The sequence below is a fragment of the Volvox carteri genome (assembly GCF_000143455.1).
Source record: "Volvox carteri f. nagariensis unplaced genomic scaffold VOLCAscaffold_37, whole genome shotgun sequence".
NCBI lineage: Eukaryota > Viridiplantae > Chlorophyta > Chlorophyceae > Chlamydomonadales > Volvocaceae > Volvox > Volvox carteri.
This window is the reverse complement of record NW_003307580.1, coordinates 1347606-1370487: the sequence shown is the minus strand read 5'-3', so window position 1 is coordinate 1370487 and position 22882 is coordinate 1347606. Positions and strand designations below refer to the sequence as shown.

Below are 22882 nucleotides of genomic sequence, written 5' to 3'. Positions count from 1 at the left end.
CCCGGTCTATTCATTCATTCATTCCTTCGTTCAGACAAGCAGACATATCCACACGCCTCGTCTTGAACTGTGCTTCAGTCCTGCTAAGGGCCCCCGGCACTCGACCAGACTACATGTGTTCAAAAAGTTACCACCACCCGAACCGAACCAAACCAGGGGCATGTTAACCACACCTTTCATTCGTCCATTCATTCATACATCCAATCATTCACGCAGACAAAGAAATGTAAGCACACGCGCCTGCCCTGCAGTAGTGTGGCCCGGCACAATGTAGCTGTAGTAGCTGGTACACAGTAAGCACAGTAAGCTGGTACACGCATAGCACGACCACCAGCATCTCGAGAGGCCTTTTCAGCGGCCAGCTACTAAATAATGCATGAACGTCACATAGAGGAAGGTAGCATAATACGAGCCGTCAACGATAGGACCATCACCGCCAACCGGACTGTGTGAACCTGTCTCCAGTGCCCGTCATGCAGCACACGGACTGCCTTGACGCTTCCAGTTGAGGGATCCATGTCCAGGTCGGCCAACCTGTCTGTCAGTGAATGGCGGTAAGTCAGCCCGAATCCTACCCTCCTGTCCAACTAATCTGCCCTATAATCCATTCGACTATAGTCCATTTATCGATGGCACACAGTCATTCATAAACATTCCTTTGCTAGCGGAAGACATTTCCTGAACTCGCGCCCTACCCCCGACATGCGCAACTCGCTCATACTCGCTCCCTACACCGCAAAGTGGAACAAATGGACCTACCTGCGCTGCTAGAGTTGATAAGTAGAGTTAAAGAGACCATCCGCGGCTTTTCCACGGCGTTTGGGGGAACTAAGAGAGAGGGAGTTTTGGAGTTGTATGGGTATGGGGCCGCCTAGCCTAATAAGTTCCTGAAGGTACGCCTAGCGCCACAATGAATATAAATTTTATATTTATTTTATCTATTTACTATATGCAGTTGAAGGGCATTCCTAGCGATGTTTTGCAATTCAGCAATATTTAGGGTGTATTTCCAGTGCGGATTAACGTCGGGGATTAACCCTCTGTCGTCCATCGATACTTGCTCAAACGGCTAAGTTGTTGGCAAACTTACCTCGCCTTTCTAACCTTTGGTTCCCTTATGGAACGAAACTATGTGGTAAGCTCCTACCAAGGACTTCCGTGCCCTAATCCCTGGCCTTAATCCGCACTGGAAATACACCCTTATTGAAGGACACAGCAAGCGAACGGCCCGCCGCGCGAACGACACCACACGCACTACGATGCTATGCCTGGAGCACATTACAAGTACCTAACTCACCATACAAAAAAAGTAAATGCTACTATGAATGTTTTTTTTGCCTTGCCGCTCGTCCGAAACGAAGCCGCAAGAAGTGTACGTGATTTGAAGCACCCTGGAACATAGCACGCTGTCAGCATCACTAATAAAGCCCTGTAGGTTCAGGACAGCTTCTCTAACTTCGCAACCTTTACCTGCTACCACGTATCGTATAATTTTCTATCAAATATAAACGTTTGCAGGCGGATAACAAATCTTCTGCTGTCCTGCCTGCAGGGAGCGATCTAGGGAATCCTCGCCGCATACACATACTGAACGGAAATCTGAGCCCGCAAGTTCAGCACACAATTGCTAGACGTCATAAACTTAGGAGCCTCAATTGTGTTCAGCTGTACAGTTATGTCGCCGCTCGTTCTGCTGCTGATCGGCGGGGCTCTTGCGGCATCCGTTGTCGTCAGCAGCAGCGACAGCCCTATAATTACCAAGGTGCGCATTTTCGTCTCTTTTCAAACAGGCAGAGAGCATAAAAAATAATGAAATTAGAGAGCCAGGACTATGCATGGAAATAGGAATAATGTATCTACTGCTACTTGTTGAGGCACCGAAAGCTTTACTTGTCGCGTGGTGGGCCTCCGCCGCGTCGCAACAGGCTGCTGATGCCGCTCAAAGTGGCCAAAGCGCTGAAGAATCTCTTCATCTGAGGGCGCACACGCTTACAAGCTCTACACGTCGGTTGCGGGCCTTATCTCCGCCACCGCGGCCGCCCCCGCCGCGACCTCCATCCAAGCCACCGCCACCTTCCCCGAAGCCACCGCCACCTAGGCCATCGCCGCCCCAAGTAAAATCACCTCCTCCGTCGCCACCACCTCCGCCACGGTCTTCACCGCCTTCACCGCCACCGCCCCGGTCTCCACCGCCTTCACCGCCGCCGCCTTCACCGCCACCGCCCCGGTCTCCACCGCCTTCGCCGCCGCCGCCTTCACCGCCGCCGCCCCGGTCTCCACCGCCTTCACCGCCGCCGCCCCGGTCTCCACCGCCTTCGCCGCCGCCGCCTTCACCGCCACCGCCCCGGTCTCCACCGCCTTCGCCGCCGCCGCCTTCACCGCCGCCGCCCCGGTCTCCACCGCCTTCACCGCCGCCGCCGCCATCCCCTCCAATATTTTCCCCGCCAGCGACCCCAATGTAAGCACCGACGGACAATTGAATTGGTAGTATAGATTTGTGGTTGATGTGTCCAGCTCACGCAGTAGGGACCGTCCATGACTGGTGACCTGCATTATATTCCCGTGTGCATTGTTCTCCAGCACCTCCAGCAATAATGATATTGCCGCTGGCTGCCTGCTGCCTGACTGTCCTGACGGGTGGGTGTGCCCGAATGCCATCTGCCTGCCTTGCTTCCGTCCGGTGCTGGTTAGTTGTGGTGCGGCATGATTAACATGACCATCCCCGTTCTTGATGATCCGTGGCTGCCGGCTGTCCCATGCATCTCAGATGCGTCGACCAGTTGTCGTACTGCGCGGACTGGAAAAACAGCGGCTATTGTGATCCCATGTACACCTCTGGCGGCTTGTCCGTCCGTGACTACTGGTGCCGCCAGTCGTGTGGAGTCTGCACCGCGTACGTATGTTTCTGGACATGCATCTTTTGCATGCGTCACACCACCTCCATGCGTGCACGCTAACTTACAACCTTGCGGCCACCTTTCCGGCTTCCTCCATCCTGCCTGTTGCCTGCTTGCTGCATGTTCTGGACATGCACTTGTGAGTGTGTGTTATAGGTAGCCTGTGGCCTTCATGTGCGCGCCTGCCTGCTGCTTTGCTTCATTTGAACATTTGGCACGCATACGTTCGCTGATTCACATCGGCACGGAAGGCTCCGAAACCTGCTCATCCATCGCATGCTTCCATCTTTTCAACTTGCTTGGCTGGTTTGCTTAGATTATGCTTCGTATTATCCCGCCCGCCCCCCACACGGCCGCGCCTTCTGGCCCGACGCCACCATGATGCTGTCGCGCAACAACAATATGAATCGCTGGCAACGTACATCATCACCCGTGCCCTCGCTGTATCACGCTCGCGTGTGCGTGATATTTTACATCACGGACGGAACGAATCTCCGTCGGTCGCTAGGCCACCGCTCTCATCACCGCCACCACCGCCGCCGCGGCCACCACCATCGCCGTAAGTGCTGGGGTGGGCAGAGTGCGTGGGTGGCTGATGGCCAAGTTCCGAAACACTACATATAATCATGATAAAGAGCTTGGATTGAGGGGTATATCAAGGGGGCAGGGGTGGAGAGGTTATGGGTATCTATGCCGGGCGGTGCACTTCCATGCTGGGCTGTGTAACTTTACATGCACCACCACGCACACGTATCCAGAGCGTTCCTTGGAAGCTAGGACAAACAAGCTATGTATGTCTGTCGTTGTAAGCCATAATGTTATGGTAGCGGGTAGCGGTAAATTGCCTGGTGACCGCTCAACTATGATACTGCTGCTGGGTATGTGTGCATGGGTGGGTGGCTTGCTGGTGCCCGCCAGCAGCTGGGCAAGCATGTTCGTATAAGTCCATCAACATAATATCCCCGTGTGCATTGTTCTCCAGCACCTCCAGCAATCATGGTAATATTGTCGCTGGCTGCCTGTTGCCTGACTGTCCTGACGGGTGGGTGTGCCCGAATGCCATCTGCCTTCCCTGCTTCCGTCCGGTGCTTGTTGGTTGTGGTGCGAAATCATAAACAAGACCATCCCCGTTCTTGATGATCCGTGGCTGCCGGCTGTCCCATGCATCTCAGATGCGTCGACCAGTTGTCGTACTGCGCGGACTGGAAAAACAGCGGCTATTGCGATCCCACGTACACCTCTGGCGGCTTGTCCGTCCGTGACTACTGGTGCCGCCTGACGTGTGGAGTCTGCACCGCGTACGTATGTTTCTGGACATGCATCTATTGCGTACGTATTAGACCTGCTGCATGCACGCTAACTTACAACCTTGCTGCCACCTTTCCGGCTTCCTCCATCCTGCCTGTTGCCTGCTTGCTGCGTGTTTCCGGACATGCACTTGTTTGTGTGTGTTATACCGTATCGCTATGGCCGATTGGTGACACCGGATTGGTGAAAATCACCAATCCAGTAGCAAAGGATAATCCGGGCTGGGATTGAGCGGCGGCCATCACCAATCCCTGTACGTTTTGGATCCAGGTCGGGTGCCGGACCGCCTAACTCGCAGAAAAGCACACATAAAGCAATATTTCCTGCCAAACTTTACATTATATAATCATTACATTAATAAATTATTACTTGGTCAGCAAGAGTTGCATCATGGCAGGCCGCAGGACAGCAGCTAGGCCGAACCGGTTCGGCTAGACAAACTGTGCATGAGTTTAAGGGTCACTTTGCTGCGCGCGCGCGCGATGCTGTATGCGTCGGCGTGCATCTAGAAACGTTTACATGCGACTGCAGATTGGTTGATGTGGGCCTGGGGCGCCTCGGAGGGCCCACAGTGAACGGGGGGCAGTCCGGTTGGCGGCTTTCACCAATTCGGTGGCAATGGGAAAAAGTGGACGGGGTAACACCAAACCGTATCACCAATTCCGGTGTTGGAAGGATTAATTCTAGAAGCGTTTTTTACTTTCACCAATCCAGAAATCACCAATCGGCCATAGCGATACGGTAGATAGCCTTGTGTGTGTGTGTGTGTGTTACATGGTTGGGGGTGCGTGACCCCATACCTGTAAGACTACCCGTACGAGCCGAAGGCCCAAGGGCAATACTACAACGCCTAAAAGCCACGGAGGAAAGGAAAACACCGCACATCAGCCCAGGCTAGCGTCCAAAGGGGGTAATTGAGTTTCGGTGAGCCCACATACGTTCCAACATCCTCGCAAGACGTGCGGGTTCCCATTTCATGGCCTCCAACATGCTCTGTTGATGATCGAATCCCTCATCAGCACGAATATCATTATAGGCTGGGCATTCCAATAACACGTGTTTTTCATCCTCGATTCGGCTATTAGTACCACAACAGTGGCAAAACCGCTGCCCCCTGGGGACATGGTACTTGCCCCTTCGTGCTCTGTTTGCCTCCAAAGCCCAGCAACATAAACGAAACTGCATTAGCTTACGATGTGCTAAACGAGAAATGAAAACCTTAGCATGTGTTGGCCACATGACGGCTGCGGCTCCCGAAAAGGGCAGCCCCATCCAGTGCTTATACTTCGCCATTTGCATTCCCGGTTGCTTCCCATCTGATGGGTACTCCTCTGGCAAGACAGTCAGACGCGTATGGTCCCAGCCGCTCATCAAACGCTCTCTTAGTGCAGTTATCATCGCTCCTTCGGGTAGAGGTCTACTCAACAACCAGCCAACACGCTCCTTTACCCCCACGACTTCTTGCGGTATTCCACTCCAAACGTTGCACTCCAAGAAGGAAAACAGTCGTAACATTGAGATTCCCCAACCCTCCCATTCCGGGTTGGTCAGGGCATCGGTTATCTCCTGCCGTAAAACTGCATGAGAAATGGATCCCACTTGCTTTTGAAGGCGGTTCCAGAAACGGAGGATCTGCTTCACCATGTAATATTGTAAGGGGAATTCAGCCAGCTCCGCATACAACAGCCTGTGGGATGGCCGTGCCGTCCCCACTACCTGCCTCATGAATAAAATCTGCAGCTGGACTGCGCTATCCTTCAAACAGGCTTCGAACATGCCCTCCGCAAGGTTGGCTTTATCCCGCCGCCTTCCCACCCTGTCCATATAGCCATATAGCCATGTGGCCTTCATGTGGCCTTCATGTGCGCGCCTGCCTGCTGCTTTGCTTCATTTGAACATTTGGCATGCATACGTTCGCTGATTCACATCGGCACGGAAGGCTCCGAACCCTGCTCATCCGTCGCATGCTTCCATCTTTTCTACTTGCTTGGCTGATTTGCTTAGATTATGCTTCGTATTATCCCGCCCGCCCCCCACACGGCCGCGCCTTCTGGCCCGACGCCACCATGATGCTGTCGCGCAACAACAATATAAATCGCTGGCAACGTACATCATCACCCGTGCCCTCGCTGTATCGCGCTCGCTTGTGCGTGATATTTTACATCACGGACGGAACGAATCTCCGTCGGTCGCTAGGCCACCGCTCTCATCACCGCCACCACCGCCGCCGCGGCCACCACCATCACCGTAAGTGCTTGGGTGGGCAGAGTGCGTGGGTGGCTGATGGCCAAGTTCCGAACCGCTACATATAATAATGATAAAGAGCTTGGATTGCGGGGTATATCAAGGGGGCAGGGGTGGAGAGGTTATAGGTATCCATGCTGGGCGGTGCACTTCCATGCTGGGCTGTGTAACTTTACATGCACCACCACGCACACGCAGCCAGAGCGTTCCTCGAAAGCTAGGACAAACAAGCTATGTATGTCTGTCGTTGTAAGCCATAATGTTATGGTAGCGGGTAGCGGTAAATTGCCTGGTGGCCGCTCAACTATGATACTGCTGCTGGGTATGTGCGCATGGGTGTGTGGCTTGCTGGCGCCAGACAGCTGCTGGGCAAGCATGTTCGTATAAGTCCATCGGCATAATATTCCCACGTACATGGTTCTCCAGCACCTCCTGCAATAATGGTAATATTGTCGCTGGCTGCCTGCTGCCTGACTGTCCTGACGGGTGGGTGTGCCCGAATGTCATCTGCCTTAAGGCAGCAAGGAAGCTTCCTAGCTTCCGTCCGGTGCTTGCTAGTTGTGGTGCGAAATGATTAACAGACCATCCCCGTTCTTGATGATCCGTGGCTGCCGGCTGTCCCATGCATCTCAGATGCGTCGACCAGTTGTCGTACTGCGCGGACTGGAAAAACAACGGCTATTGTGATCCCATGTACACCTCTGGCGGCTTGTCCGTCCGTGACTACTGGTGCCGCCAGTCGTGTGGAGTCTGCACCGCGTACGTATGTTTCTGTACATGCATCGATTGCATGCGTCACACCAGCTGCATGCATGCACGCTAACTTACAACCTTGCTGCCACCTTTCCGGCTTCCTCCATCTTGCCTGTTGCCTGCTTGCTGCGTGTTTCCGGATATGCACTTGTAGAAGTTTTTACACGTTCCTCAGGAATGGGGGTCCATGCTTCCTGCTTGGCTGGTGTATGCCGTATACTGGCAACATGATAAGAGGAAGACATGCCTGCTTTTCATGTCAGACCCGCCGAGGCTGAACGAAACGCGGACGAACGCTGTTGTTGCTCCTTTGGTTGCTGCTGCTGCTGCAGGCCTCCTAATGCACCATTTCCACCGCCCCTTCCCGGAGATGCCCTAATCGGCGGTGAGCTAGCTAGGGACCGCTGTGCTGCGCAACTGATTGTATACGATCGTCACAAGTTACACTCAGTGATCCCCTTTGCTCGCTAGTCTGGGCTGAGAGTGCGGTGTTTCCCTTTCTTCGGGGCTTTTAGGCGTTTACAATGCCTTGCCCTTGGGCCTTCGGCTCGCATGGTAGTTTTACAGGTATGGGGTCACGCACCCCCCAACCATGTAACACACACGCACACACACACACACACACACACACACACACACACACACACACACACACACACACACACACACACACACACACACACACACACACACACACACACACACAAGTTACACTCACGCACTGCGGCTCCTACTCCCAACAGGATGCTCATGCGTGCACGTGCACTTGTGTGGTGGGCGTATGCATGCAGCGTTTTTTTAAATGATATATTACTTAAAAGGAATAAACAGGCATTTTGGCCTTTGGGAAAAAAGGAATGAATTGAGGCCGACCCTTACATTTTCATTCCTCCAGCCAAAAACGTCCATTGCTGCCAGATTGCTCTTAGGGTGCAGAACGATAGTATTTTCAATCATAGAATACATATGAGGGGCCGTATGAAGGTCAAGTGCCAGAACTATCTACGCATGTGCACGAAGAGTGCACACACGAGCGAAAACACGCCTACTCAGTGGAGTTGTAAGTTAGGGGGGGGGTCTGGGGGGGGGTCTGGGCCCCCCCCAGCGCCTAACAATTTAGAAATAAATAACGACAACCCTAGCAGCTCTGTTACTTAGGTTGGAATAAATTGAGACCCGTCCTAAACGAAAAAAAATCACTGCACCGTGCATGTCCATCCATATATCGGTATTTATATACCCATCAGCACATGCATTCTTGCAGCTACGTTCATAGCCGTGCAGCAGCTGCTCAGATAGCCCGCCCTTCATCATCATTCAACAGACGCTTTTGGCAGCCGTATACAGACATAGATGCATACGCATACACACACGTGCATGCATGCATGCATGTACACACACCCGCACACATACAGAGATGGTTATTTCTACACTCGTAACTGGTTTACACATAGTGCCAAGGGCGATTTGCGGACGAACCGCCAATATTACGTCCTCACCACCCAACTAAACTGGCTCTCCTGAAGCCATGGCGGTCTGCAGCCACCACCAACTACTCATGCGCCTGTCACTAGCTGAATGAATGGGAATGTTACATACGCTGTATCCCGGACCCGACCGGACCACCTGTGCTGCCCCCGCGAACAACGGCGGTAATACATGTCTTTTGTCGTTCTTGCTACTTAACCTCCCCCACTGTTGTCGTCTGCTGTAATGTTGGCGTCGCCACTGCTGCCGCCGATGCAGGCTGTGCCGACCCTGCCGCCAGCCTGCTGCTGCACAACCAGTACCGTACACGGCACGGGTCGCCGGCCCTGGGCTGGAACAACACCCTCGCACAGCAAGCAAAGGTTAGTACGCTCGCACAAGTACGTGTGTAGTGGTTGTGGTTCTCGTGGTGCAGCAGCTGCTGCTTGTGAATATCGACGCGCGGTGGGGGGAAAAGCATCACATCAGCGAGCAACTTACGAAAAGGGGACCTGAAGGGGTTTACATCGCGGGGGCCCCGAGGTGGGGATCTCCCGGTCGGTTAGGGGAGGTGGGGCTGGGGAATGCCCCGCGATGGGGCGGACCCCTGTCATGCAAGAATCCTAGCTGCCACCTGCCGGCATGTGAGCCAGGCGTGTTTTGGGAGCAGTACGAAGAGACAACAATGAATGAGCGTGTTTAGCAGCTAGATTGAAAATCCGTGTTTGTGTCCACGGATTATTGCTGTAGCAATAGGTTGAATACACCTGCAAGATAGACAGATGCATGGGAGGAACCCAGACATGGGAACCGTATCGTGACAGCATCGCATGCAGCTCCACATCGTACGCACGTATGCCGCTGCGGCCGTTTGCGGTTCACAGCACGTGCCGTCCTCGTGTAGCTTACTTTCCGTTTGTCACCTGGCCTCCTTCTGCGGCACGGCCTGCACCAAGTACCCTTCCCCATGCACCCGTCCGAACGCAGAACTGGGCCGCCAACCTGGCGCTAAACAACAGCTGCGGTTTGTATCACGAAGGAGTCGCCGGCGAGAATTTGTACATGGCGTCGACCTCAAGCCAGACATCTCCCCTCAATTGCAGTAGGGCAGTGGACGCATGGTACGGCGAAATTTCGCTGTACAAGTTCACGAGCACACCGTACACTGACAATACATTCTCGAGTATTGGGCACTTCACTCAAGTTGTGTGGGCTTCGACAGCGCAAGTTGGCTGTGGTGCAGTGCGGGGCACGAACTGTTACGTGGTTAGTTGCCGGTATGCACCACCGGGAAATATTATTGGAGATAGCAACTTTCTGGCGAACGTCCTTCCCCCCGTCTCTGCCCGCCGATCACTTGAAGTGGACGTCGCTTCTGTTGACGACGTGCTGCCCACCGGCAGTGACAGCGATGGACAGGTGGTCATTACGTCCGTTGCTTAGTAACAAACACGGAACGCAAACCCACGGTAATACATGCACATGCCCCACCACTACTTCATCCACCTAAAAACACGCCAGCCAGGCATTCTGTTCCATCTCCACTATGTGCGTGTACATGCACATTCCACGCAGATTGATAGGTGCCCCGCACCTTCGTGCTTAGATACACACGTTCTTTGGTGCAGATCGAGTTTTCGCATTTCCTGGTTGGATTGGTTTCTGGACGTGTTTGCAAAAGGCTCCAGGGATCCAGCGAATTTATATATTATGCCAGCCACATGCACGGTATGTAGTTCCATATACCGGCATCATATGTATTGTGCTGTGCATGCCATTAATTACACCCAAGGCCGTCTCTGTATGTATGGCAGTTGTTTGCTTAAATATAGGTTCCAATCGTTCCCAAGCCACCGCTACTCCATAGTGCATGTGCATGTGTACAGCGCGACCCGAGCTAGCAAGCGCATGTCGTAGGAGTCAATTGTATGACTCCATACTGGCCAATGGTGCTGGCTGGCCAACCAGAGTGCACATAACCAAGTGCCTCTCCTGTGTCAACGTTGCATGCAAGTGGGGAGTGCGTCCCCTGGCCCCGCACCCATATGCGAGTTCTCCTAATGATGCATGTGTCCGCCGGGGCATGGTACAGTGTGGACTGCAGGCGTAGAAATGCAGCCCACGTTTATTTCCCCCTTAGCATGAAGAGACATGAAGCTACCTCAACTCATACACACCATGCTCGGGCCGATGTACTCCTATAAATTAGTATTACTATTGCCGCCCTAATCGAGGTGTCCAGGGGCCATTTCTTCTTTGACTCGTGATGTATTGCAGCTTAGGTACGGCCGATGTGTCCGGCCTAGGAGTAGTCATATGGTTGAGCACCATCTGGGAAAAAAGCGGATGTGCAACCAAGCGAGGAACTACTTGTATGTGCTTAATTCTATATTATACCGCTGTACGGCCATTTATGCCACTAGGTCGATTTATGCCAATAGGTCGATCGTAAACATGCTCCGTATGTACGGGAGCCAGCTGATCCTGTGATGGAGCGGTCCCTTGCCCGGTTTGCGGTTTTTCACATCCATGGCTCATCATCCTCAGTCGTGTCTAGGAGATTACGCAAGGCATTGCAATTTTGCGTGGTTAACCGCGATAGAGGCAATATCCTTTGCAGGTTAGTTCTGCGTTCGGTCAGGTCAATACTTCTTATCATGCAGCCATGCACTTAGCTGGCACGGTGTGTAGCCAGTGCGTGGTGTGGTGGTCGACTAATGAAATGTCCCAGATGCAGAACCTTGCATGTAAAGTATTTGCGTCCCATGCATGACTGTTCTGCACTGCACTGATTACACAGAGACACACAGACACACAGACAACACTATAACTAATAGCTAGGGATGGACGGGGGTATGACGACCTGGTTGCCCAGCTCGCTCGTGTGGGGAAGGGTAAGCCCGGGAACCGAAGCCATCGTAGGCGCGGGTGGTCTTGCAGTGGTAGTGTGCATGATGGGGTGGTGATCTGGTGAGGTGCTGCTATGAGCGAGACATAGCCCCGCCAGACAAGCTCCCGCCTTGACACCTTGCCCCGCCTGCCTGACACGGATAAGGGCGGCCTCGGACTGGAACAACGTTCTGGTGCGGGCTGCCTGAGCGGGGGCCGACACAGCATTGCGTGGCTTGGGGTTTGCCAGGTAGACTACCTGAGGTAGTTCGTAGAGTAGTAGTGTGGTCAGTTTTCAGGATGTTACAGAGTGGGTATCAAGGACTCTAACTTTCTCACCACCTACGCTTGTTTTTTGCACATTCTCGGAAGTCATGTCGCCTTAAGGAAAATTTACGAAAATTTACGACCAGCCAATGGAAAGACCCTCTTTGCCAACCTAGGCACTGTCGAATCTCTGCCTCTTCCGATACCCGTTTTCCTAACATAGAATATATCCACTCAGCGTTTCAATGAGTTTCATCATGCTATTCATAGGCCTCATAATGTCGTTCTTCCCTTTCTATCGAAAAGTGTGAATTCCTGCCACATACGTGCTCGTCCGTGCCCTGCCTTTCCGGGAGCGGATTCCCGTTCGGGGAACTCGACCGTTCGGGGTCCACTGTAACAATCGGCATCCCCGCGGTAGGATCACACTTAAAGCACACTTTCAGCCTAACATTTTAGTGCACAAGTGTTGGGCATCAGGCTGTGTTTCCACTTGGATTAAAATTCGCGGATTAAGCTTTTCTTAATCCGCACCAATCCACCGCTAATCCCTCGGAGTGTTTCATACGCGTATGGATTAAGATACGGATTAAGCACGACAGTTACCGGTGCTTATTATTGGTGCATTAAACGTAAAAGAGAGTATCGTTTAAGATATTATAGACTATTTAGAACCATAGACTATAAGAATGAAGGGCGAAGACCGCAACAGACTGTTGTTGGCGGCCATTGCCGGCTGCACTGCTACGGACCCCTTGCGGGTCAAAGCCAGCGTTGCGCTTGGCCAAAGGCCTTGCAGAATGTTGAGCATGTGTCAGTAGGACGGTACCATTGGCTCCGCGACGCACGCGGTGGTGTTCATAATAGCGGCAAGGAAGCTTTCAGCTTTCAGGATGCTAGGCACACCTACAATGTAAATAAGAGATAATCTTCTAGTGCATTAATCAGGCTTTACGAGACGTCGTAAAAAATGTTAATGCGGGCTTGCGTTGCGGAAGCCAGAAGCCAGGTTAGTTGGCGTAAGGCCCTTGGGCGATGCAAGCATTTCGGTTGCTTCGCCACGGCCCGTGTCCTCAGGGCCGTATAAGTAACGCACTTGGATTCTGTTCCTCATCTTATTTTTGTTGTTCAGCGCGCTCCCGCCCGCCAGTCCCTGTCTGCGTCGCCCGCGTCGTTGCTCATGGGTATTTTTTCTTTGGTTTCGTAAGGCCGTCCACTTGCCCGCCCGGCCGTCAGGGCGATGGATTCAGGGCGATGACCTGGATCCACTTCGCCTTGCACTTTTTGATACAGGGCGATGGATGACGTACAACAAAGGTCACACTTGGCAAGAGAACATAAGCCTGCCAACTGAGAACAATTCAGTATTCCTTTAATGAATAAAAGGAACAGAATGCTGCCAAAACAATCAGTGTTGGAAAACATAGGTGGCGCCGCAATGCTCACCCTCTGATCTACATAAAGCCTTGAGGAATCATAAGACATGATTGGATGGCGTACCAGTAACTTTAGTACTCAGTCCATTGCTGGCACAGCAAGCTGACGCATGGATGCGCGGGAAGCCCATGACCCAATCTCTTGCCGTTTCGGACATAGGGACCGTATAGGCTTAAATTCAATCAAGAATGCTGGAACAAACCGTTGATTTGCTTGTTGTAAGCAAGGGGTGCGGCTTTACACGAAGAGGCTTTTATAAGAATGGAGTGGGAGTCATGCACATGGGCGCCCTTGCATGGCATAAGGGATGCGAAACATAGGTCGATAACGTTCGTTGTATGAATGTTGGTAAGATATTGTTCAGTTTTGGTGGTGTTTAGTAGAGGTCCTTTACCTGGCCATCGGGGTTGCGCGAGCTTCTAACCCAACCCTGACGAGGCCAACGAGTGGATCATCGATTCGATATACCATCCTCGTTTGCTGCTGAACTTTGCTCGTGGGTTAGTTTTCGTGTCCTTGTCATTTTGCGTGGTCTGAAGAGAATTTTAGCGATGGAGATAGGACCCTCTCCTAGATTAATGATCCTCATGATCTAACTACACGTTTCAGGGCCATCAGTAAATGATTCTACCATGCGTCGTGAGTTCTGGTAGATATGCATGTCTGGTGTTACCGGTGAGCTAACCCACGAACGCAGAATCGGAGTTTCCCACATGCAGCTAGCTTCTGCAATGGGACATGATGAATATTGACTGCAACATGTATTCGCGTCTTATCACGAACGCATAAAAAGACGCACGCGATACGTCACGTCTGTAAAAGGACGCACGCTACTAGCGAGCGTGCTCGTCTCGCTATCAAAGGATGCCGCGCATAGGGACCCTTCGCTATCCACGTCCGCTTCTTTGAAAGCGTGACGCTGGCATTAAGCCTATACGGTCCCTATGTCCGAAACGGCAAGAGATTGGGTCATGGGCTTCCCGCGCATCCATGCGTCAGCTTGCTGTGCCAGCAATGGACTGAGTACTAAAGTTACTGGTACGCCATCCAATCATGTCTTATGATTCCTCAAGGCTTTATGTAGATCAGAGGGTGAGCATTGCGGCGCCACCTATGTTTTCCAACACTGATTGTTTTGGCAACATTCTGTTCCTTTTATTCATTAAAGGAATACTGAATTGTTCTCAGTTGGCAGGCTTATGTTCTCTTGCCAAGTGTGACCTTTGTTGTACGTCATCCATCGCCCTGTATCAAAAAGTGCAAGGCGAAGTGGATCCAGGTCATCACCCTGAATCCATCGCCCTGACGGCCGGGCGGGGTCCACTTGAGCTTAGGCCTCCTTGGCACAGCATCCCTGTAACAAAAATGGCAATGGCAATCTCTCTTGGAGCAACAACTAATACCAGATTGTCAATTTGATACCAGGTCCTGGAGGGGCCCGGGTAGCAATTTTTTCCCACCAAGTTTGAGCTTTTATCATAGGAAGAATGCGCGCATTTCATAACATATTAATCTATATTTAATCCACGAAGTGCGTGAATACGGGCGTACATCTCTAACTAATCCATAACCTTAATCCGCCTAATCCGTCCTTATCCGCGAGGTGTTTCCATATGCGACGGATTAATCGTTAATCCGCGACTTTTAACCCAAGTGGAAACACCCCCTCAGTTGTGTTCAGCTGTTATGTCGCCGCTCGTTCTGCTGCTGATCGGCGGGGCCCTTGCGGCATCCGTTAGCAGCAGCCCTGTAATAACCAAGGTGCGCATTATATATTTTTATATAGACAGGGAGGACCATGCATATACAGAATACGAGTTGAGGAGAAAACGTTTCGTCATAAAATTTCTTTTCTGAGGCGCCGAAGGCCTTGCAATTGCTTACGCGATGACCCTCCGCCGCATACCTACAGGCTGCTGATGTCGCTGATAGTGGCCATCGCGCTGAGGGACTTCGTCAGCTGAGCACTCACATGCTTGCGGGCTCTACACGTCGCTTGCGGGCCACAACTCCGCCTCTGCAGGCGCCTCAGCGGCGGCCTTCACCCAGGCCACCCAAGCCACCTTCTCCCAAGCCACCTTCTTCCAAGCCACCTTCTCCCAAGCCACCTCCTCCCAAGCCACCATCACCTAGGCCATTTCCAAGACCAGTACAAGCAACTCCCCCGCCCCCGCCATGGCGACCACCACCGTCACCACGACCATCACCACCACCACCACGACGGCCACCACCGCAGCCATCACCACGACCGCCTCCGCGACCCTTGGTGTCTCCATCACCCCCCTCAATGTAGGCACAAACGCACCGACGAACCATCGAGTTAATTTAGCTGTATGGGTGCATGTGTCCTCTAGCCCAGATCGCAGGAACTGTCCATGATGGACCAGGTCCAGCACATCATGTACATGATTGCAATGCTAGCGCCTTCACCGTTTTCTGTGTGTATCCATGCCTGCATGCGAAGTGTGCATATGTGGGGGGCTTGAAGCATGACAAGCAAAGATGTCGTTGTGTTTGCGCTAGCTTTCATGTCGTTAGCACCGGCAGTGTGTGTGGGCTTATCACCATTACTTCTGCAGTCGGGGCTACTTGGGGTTTCAATACCTACCACTGCTTCGCTTGTTTTATTTGCTGCTTTCAATGTGGTTGTTTATGGACTAACATACATTGCACGCGTGTGACCGCGGTGCAACACACACGTGCACATGTACATCCACAGCTGCGCTGATCAGGAGCCACTGGCGAGCTCCTGCTCCTTCTGGAAATCTAGCGGCTACTGTAGCCCTGGGTACTTCGCCAGCGACCAGTCGGTAGTGGACTACTGGTGCCGCAAGACGTGTGGAACCTGCGTCTGGTACGTTGTGAAGTTGGAACGTCTGCCTGTCATCATAACACCCATCTTGCTATGTGTCATCAACCTGCAACTCGCTCTCCTGCTGTCAGCGTATCATAGCTAGCCACTGAAAGGGCCATATATGCTGGTGGGGCGCCTCTGCGCATATTTACAGTTGATCTGTGTGCCGTATTGTGTGCAGCTACTACATTCCTCCCCTTTTTGAAGGGATCCGCATCACCGGCCCTGTACTTGCCATCTCCTATATTCTCGGGCAGCAGTGGGTGCTCAACCCACATTGTATCAAGTCATGATCTATAGACCATTCCATGTATACCATAGGTCTATAAACCAAGTATGCCTGGGAACACGCTTGCGTCTGCACACATGCAAGCAATCCTGCGCAATTTCCTTTGTATGACCAGCTCATCACTCCCACCATACCCTTGCATGTCGCTCGGATGCTTACTAGCCCCTCACATGCCATGCCATCCTGAACATGATTGCCGAGATCACCATACCTCGGTTATTGGGCCAGTAAGATTACCGGATGGACCCAGTTTTTTTTTCGTTTAGGACGGGTCTCAATGTATTCCAACCTAAGAAACAAAGTTGCTAGGGTTGGATTTAATTTGTTCCTTAATTGTGAGGCGCTGGGGGGTGCTCCGCCCCCACCAGACGCCCCCCAAATATGTTACAACTCCCCTCGTAGACCAAGAATCATGCACTGAGTTGGTGGGTTGGTTATGTGAGGACCGGTCATACATGCTGCAATGCCGCGTTGACTCACGGGCGATTATGATAGGCAGTTAATAATATTATCTGCCTATTACCTGTGGTAAAATTCACCTCAATGAGGGTTGGCAAAAACACTATATTGGAAAACCCAAATAGTATAGCGCGCTGCTTGAGGGCCTTGCAACCACCTCGATGTGGTGCGTGCTGGTGAATGTAGTATCCTGGGTATCACGGGATCTAGCATCTGCCGATCGGTTCTTTTCCTGCGATAAGACGTGATACAACAGTGAATGACGGGTTTGCGGGGCTGAGCAGCTCATCGCAGTGCAAGCAGACTAGCTGTGGCAAACTAGCCCACTATTCCACATCGAAGTTGTCCCAAAGACCACCCACCCTAATATTAATCTTCTGCGTCTTTAGCTTCTTAAACATCTCGTGCCGGCGCGGTGGACGTCAGGGGGGACGTCGGCGCCAGGCTGCAAACCTCTGAGCGCCTTGCCATTCTTTATACTAGAATCCCTCGACATTATTCATCACAAACCATTCATCGAGGTTCCTAGGCACGAGTATGGCCCTTCAAACTACAGCTTGACCGCAGATCTCTACTTGGTCCAATTAATACTTGACAATATCCAAGCTCATATCTAGTAATACATAGTACTATTTTTACTAAGCTAGTTTACTATGAACGGACACGGGGACGAGCATCGTAAACTAGTGCCACTGTCAAGCCCCGCATAGTATATAGTACTATTCCTAGTATTCTCATAAAGCACTATTTTCTAGTATAGTACCCGTGCCAACCCTAGTTAAGCAGCCCCTCGCACAATTGCAGGGAACGAGCCGAAACGGAAACCTGCGGAAACGGAAACCTGCGTAAACAGGTTTCGTCACGCTTTCCGCAGCGAAGCCCAGATTGGCGGAAATGCGGAAAGAGAATCCGCATTTCCGCGTTTGCTGTACGGCGGAAATTGAAAAACAGATTCCAGGCATGCGTTTGCCATTTAAAGACTGCGTTTTACACTATGGAGTTATTAGATTAAGTCAAATGTCAGCAACCACTGACCCCGACCTGGGGGCTGCCGAAGTCATAGAGATTGACTGTGTTTCTGCTCAGAAGAAGGGTTTTTGATAATTGATTCCACAATGTCCGTAAACGTGGTTGAAGTTGAACAGAGCCACGTCGTTGCAGTTATCGTTGTGCGGTGCCATTTTTAGATACTTTAGCCCTCTCGCTTTTTTTATTCCTTTTTATTTTTTTTATTTTGAATTCATATTGTTTGGACGATTACTGGATTAATGCACAGTCAGCATAGACTTGTCCGTGAGGCATGCAGACATGCCGGACGGGTATGCGGAGTAGGCATGCAGACATGTCACTGCTCCGCAACGGACAGGGAGACGATTATTATTCAGTGTTTCAGGGCTCCCCGGGCCCTTACCCCATGTAACATACGAGTGGCAATTTCTGAGCATCCCAGAGCAATCCGTCAGCCAACAACACTATGGGGGTGGTATACGATAGGGCTGCTCAGGCCTGGGGTCTCAGGGTTCAAAGAGAGGCGGGCTGCTTGAAGGGGGCAGGGTGAACACCGTCAAGGGTGTGGGCACACAATAGTTGATCGCTTGGCCCCCGCCACCCCCAGTAATACGTTTAGATGGCTCTACCTTCGAGCACGATTGGAATCCACCAGATTCTAGATCCCACCGGACAGAACCGCACTGCCACAAGCTTGTGTCAGACTGTCCAAGTTATCGCCACACTGAGAAGAGCTAAAAAACATTGTTACATATTCATTTTATAGTTTTCGCAGCTTTCCGCGGTTTCCGCAGCCTTTCCGCAAAGGGCCTCCCGATTACGAAAAGTTTCCGCAGACCTGGTCAAGTTTCGGCTCGTTCCCTGCACAATTGTGTCCGGTCTTACTGTGCCGAATAAAACATCCGTACAAGACGCCCAAAAAGCAATGAGCAAATTTTACCGCGCGAAGGCGCGCGTGCGATTCTCAAAATGCGCGTGTACAAGTGTATGTCATTTTTTTTGGCGAAAGGCCGCCGTGTGCCAGCGCGTTGTGCAGGAGGGCATGTTGGCCACAGACGCACGCGGTATGCAGGCCGGACATTTTGGTGGCTGCTTTGCCGGAACTGAAAGCACCGAAAGCAAACAATGTAGCTTGCAAGACTGGGCGCATGAAACGGCCGAGGGAAGAGGAAGCGTTTGGCGAAGCGGCATTTTTGTGCAAGCAAAGAGACACGCTTTTGGTAGCGCAACGCATTCAGCACCTTGTTCAGAGTATAGTCAAACTACAAACTGGCACAAAATATAACATACACAAACTTAATTAAACATAAAAACAGAAAAGTCGTTCAGAGCCATGTCGGTGACATGGACGCTGCTGATGGCCGCTTTTTGCTGCGTATACGGCCGTGAGTGGTATGCTGCTCCTTACAAGGACTGCTCGTAGCGTGCTCGGTTGAATGCTCGGTAGCGTGCGAGATCACCTATCATGATGTTTGTTTGCATATCCCTCCAAGCGAGAGGGCTTGGACCTATGCTGATGTTCGTTACAAGAAGTGAACTGAGGACTGATGCTACACGTCATGTATACGCGTTGCTTAGCTTGCAACGTGACGTGAAAGGTATGCACGTAAATTACGCCTTGTAACGCTTCAACTACACTCACAATAGACTGCTGCACTATTCTCTCCAGTCCTGCCACATTATGTTTCACCGACGTACTTCGGCACCTTCCACATCTATAACGCGGTCAGCTGCTTCACCAGGGCCCCCATATTTAATATTCAATTGGTTCAGGCAATGAGGCAGAAATGAGGCAAAATCTACTTATTATGCCAAACACTGCCGTACAGGCAGTGTTCACCGTTTATACCTATTAGTAGTTTCAAATATATGCTTGTATAATATATGCACAATATGTGTGATAGGTAACGTCTTGTTGTATCCACTTCCACTGTTTAGGTGGTAGTGAAAACTACCGATTAGTGAATGAGAAGAGGCTAAATGCCTCTGCGTTAGGACGACCCGTACAGAAGTCTGTACGGTCCGAAGATATAGTCGTCAACGCGAATTATCACCAATCGGTGCAATCGTAACCCAAGTGGGTCTACCAGTGACAAGTGTCACGATTATAGCAAGAGCGCTATAATGCAGTATCACGCGTGATAAAGACAGGCAAGTGCCCGCTTAAAGATGGGCCAGCGCCCAATTAGAGATAGGCAAGTGCCCAATGGTTAACCAAGTAAGAGCGAAGATATTGCCCAGCGGCAAAGTGCCAGAGAATTGGGGAAAGATCCGAGGGTTAATATGCAAGTGTGCCACAACAACTATCCCCCCTCAGGACGCAGCATCCTCGCAGCTTTAGTGGCACGAGCCTTAACTGCTTGAAGTTCGGGGCGAAGGTCGGTAAAGTTTTTCTCTGGCTCCCAGCTATTATGTTCATTGGAATACCCGGTCCATTTGACGAGGTACTCGTGCACCAGCCCCTTACGGCGTCTTCCTAGGCGGCGGGCACGATAATCCAGTATGCGCTCGACCGAGTAAAGTGGATCGCTCTTCAGCCACTGAACCGGCGGCGGTCCTGCAGGACTAGAAAGTGCAGAAGAACTGTCGCGAACAGTTGAAGAATCCAACGCATCCGCTGGCGCCTTGTAAGGCCGCAACAATGTTACGTGGAAGGTGGGGTGGATGCGCATATCAGACGGTAGGACAAGCTCGGCCGCTGCTTTGCCAACCATGCGCTTCACAGGGTAAGGACCCACCCACCGCGGCAATAATTTACGAGGTCCGACGGCTAACTGCCGCAGATTTTTCGTACTTAAAAGCACTAAGTCGCCTTCCTTGAAGGTAACTTCGGCTCTGCCACGGTTGTAATAGTTAGTCGTAATGGCTTTTTCCAGACACTGCTTCGCTTCTGCAATACGAGCAACGTACGACTTAATAAAGGATTTGGCTGCCGGGACCGGAACATCAAGTTCACGTGAGACGGGAGTAGCTGGGTGGAACCCGTAATTTAAGAAGAAAGGAGATTGTCCCGTAGAGCGATTGACAGCGTTGTTCATCGCGAATTCTGCAGCCGAAAGATAGGTGTCCCAAACACGAGGGTTGTTGCCAGCGTAAGTTCGCAGCATATCACCCAAAGTGCGATTCATTCGCTCAGTCTGACCGTCAGTTTGTGGATGATAGGCAGTAGAAAGGCTTACTCGGAAATTAGCCAAAGTGCCAAGGGCTCCCCAAAACTTGGCACCAAACTGAGGTCCTCTATCAGAAATAATCTGTTTGGGAACACCATGCAGACGCACCACGTTATCAAAGAACAGTCGAGCGGTTTGCTCCGCGGTAACTGTCGTGGTGGTCGGTACCAAATGTACCATCTTGTTCAAGCGGTCAACAATGACGAGGACAGCGTCGTATCCCCCCTCGGAAAGAGGAAGTGCGACGACATAGTCAAGCGACACACTCTCCCAAGGCGAGTCTGGAATCGGCAAGGGCTGAAGCAAGCCCGATTGCTTACCAGATTTCGGCTTCTGCCGTTGGCAAACGTCACACTGCTCAACAAAGGAAGCAGCATCACGAGCCATCCGTGGCCACCAGAAGTTGCGACGTAGCAACTCAATAAGGCGAGTAGAACCCACATGACCGGAAAGTGGATCCTGATGCACACGGTAAAGGATATCACGGCGAAGCAAATCATCATTAGGGACAACCGTTTGACGTCGATCACCATCAGTGCGAACCCAGAGACCCTGGACACGGGTCAATTGCTCGACGTTATTGGGATCGTTGAACCAAGGGTCGGTTTTGTATCCGTCCACGATTCGTTTGGCAAAAGCAGAAATCGTCAAATCAGCAGCCGCAGACTGACGTCGAGTCACAACCGACAGGACGACAGAGTGCAAGGAAGGGTGGCGACTCAAAGCATCAGCAACGTTAACGGAACCGGACACATGTTCCCAAGTGAAGTTAAAACGCTGCATATATTCTAACCACCGCGCCTGGCGGCGGTTAAGAGTCGGAACACCTTGCAGAAAGGTTAGAGGCTTGTGGTCAGTTTTGACAACGAACGGGCGTCCCTCAAGACAGCAGCGCCATTCACGCAAGGTGTGAACAACGGCTAGTAGCTCTTGTTCACCCGTGGTGTAGCCGCGTTCGGCAGCAGAAAACTTCTTGCTGGAAAACACGACAGGATGACCGTTCTGAAGCAAAACTGCCCCCGTACCGTGCAGCGAGGCGTCGGAAATAAGCTCAACACGGAAAGGCTGAGAGTAATCGGGAAAACGCAGCACTATATCGTCCGAAACGGCACGTTTTATAGCCTCAAAAGACGCCTGACATTCAGCAGTCCAGACGTCAGCGGAAGAAAACGCACCCTTGCGTGTAAGACTCGTCAACGGCGCGGCGAGAGACGAGTAATTGGCTATAAACTTGCGAAAGTAATTGGTAAGCCCTAGGAACTTTCGCAGCTCAAGCAAGGACGTCGGGACAGGCCAGTCACGCACCGCAGCAGTCTTCTTAGGGTCCATGCGAACCCCGTCAACGGAAACCACATGACCCAGATACTCAACTTCGGACTTCGCCCAGTGGCACTTGGACTGCTTGGCGTAAAGCTGTTCCCGCCGCAAAACGTCGAGCACCAAACGAAGATGTTGGAGGTGCTCTTCCTTCGTTTTGGAATAGACGAGGATATCGTCCAGGTAGCACACGACAAACTTATCGATGTACGGCCTGAACATACGGTCAATTACGGCTTGAAAAGTAGCAGGAGCGTTAACAAGGCCGAAGCTCAAAACCGTGTACTCAAAGTGACCGAAAGGAGTGCGGAAAGCGGTTTTAGGAATGTCAGACTCAGCAATGCGAATCTGATTATATCCCTGCTGCAGATCTATAGAGCTAAAGTAAGCAGACCCGCGAAGCTTATCGAGCAAATCGTCTACACGCGGAAGAGGGTACCGATTCTTAGTGGTCATGGAATTCAATCCACGGTAATCTATGCACATGCGTAGGGAACCGTCCTTCTTACCCACAAACAAGATC

The 22882-nt window shown here is 51.7% G+C and overlaps 2 protein-coding genes across 2 annotated transcripts; both read left to right on the top strand.

Moving 5' to 3' along the window:
• The first annotated feature begins 2406 nt into the window (after nt 1-2406).
• Nucleotides 2407-11434, top strand: VOLCADRAFT_75954 (uncharacterized protein). Its single transcript, XM_002953689.1, has 9 exons — nt 2407-2458; nt 2768-2893; nt 3406-3456; nt 4070-4195; nt 6402-6452; nt 7083-7208; nt 7535-7587; nt 8949-9052; nt 9657-11434. The coding sequence occupies exons 2-9, from the start codon at nt 2826-2828 to the stop codon at nt 10110-10112; spliced, it is 1035 nt and encodes a 344-aa protein (XP_002953735.1). The 5' UTR covers nt 2407-2458; nt 2768-2825; the 3' UTR covers nt 10113-11434.
• A 3514-nt stretch (nt 11435-14948) lies between these two features.
• VOLCADRAFT_94513 (uncharacterized protein) lies at nt 14949-16409 on the top strand (the record flags this gene model as incomplete). The annotated part of the gene is made up of 4 exons (XM_002953688.1): nt 14949-15023; nt 15499-15551; nt 15982-16116; nt 16298-16409. 4 exons carry the CDS (start codon nt 14949-14951, stop codon nt 16407-16409), a joined length of 375 nt encoding a protein of 124 aa, XP_002953734.1.
• Nucleotides 16410-22882: the final 6473 nt, after the last annotated feature.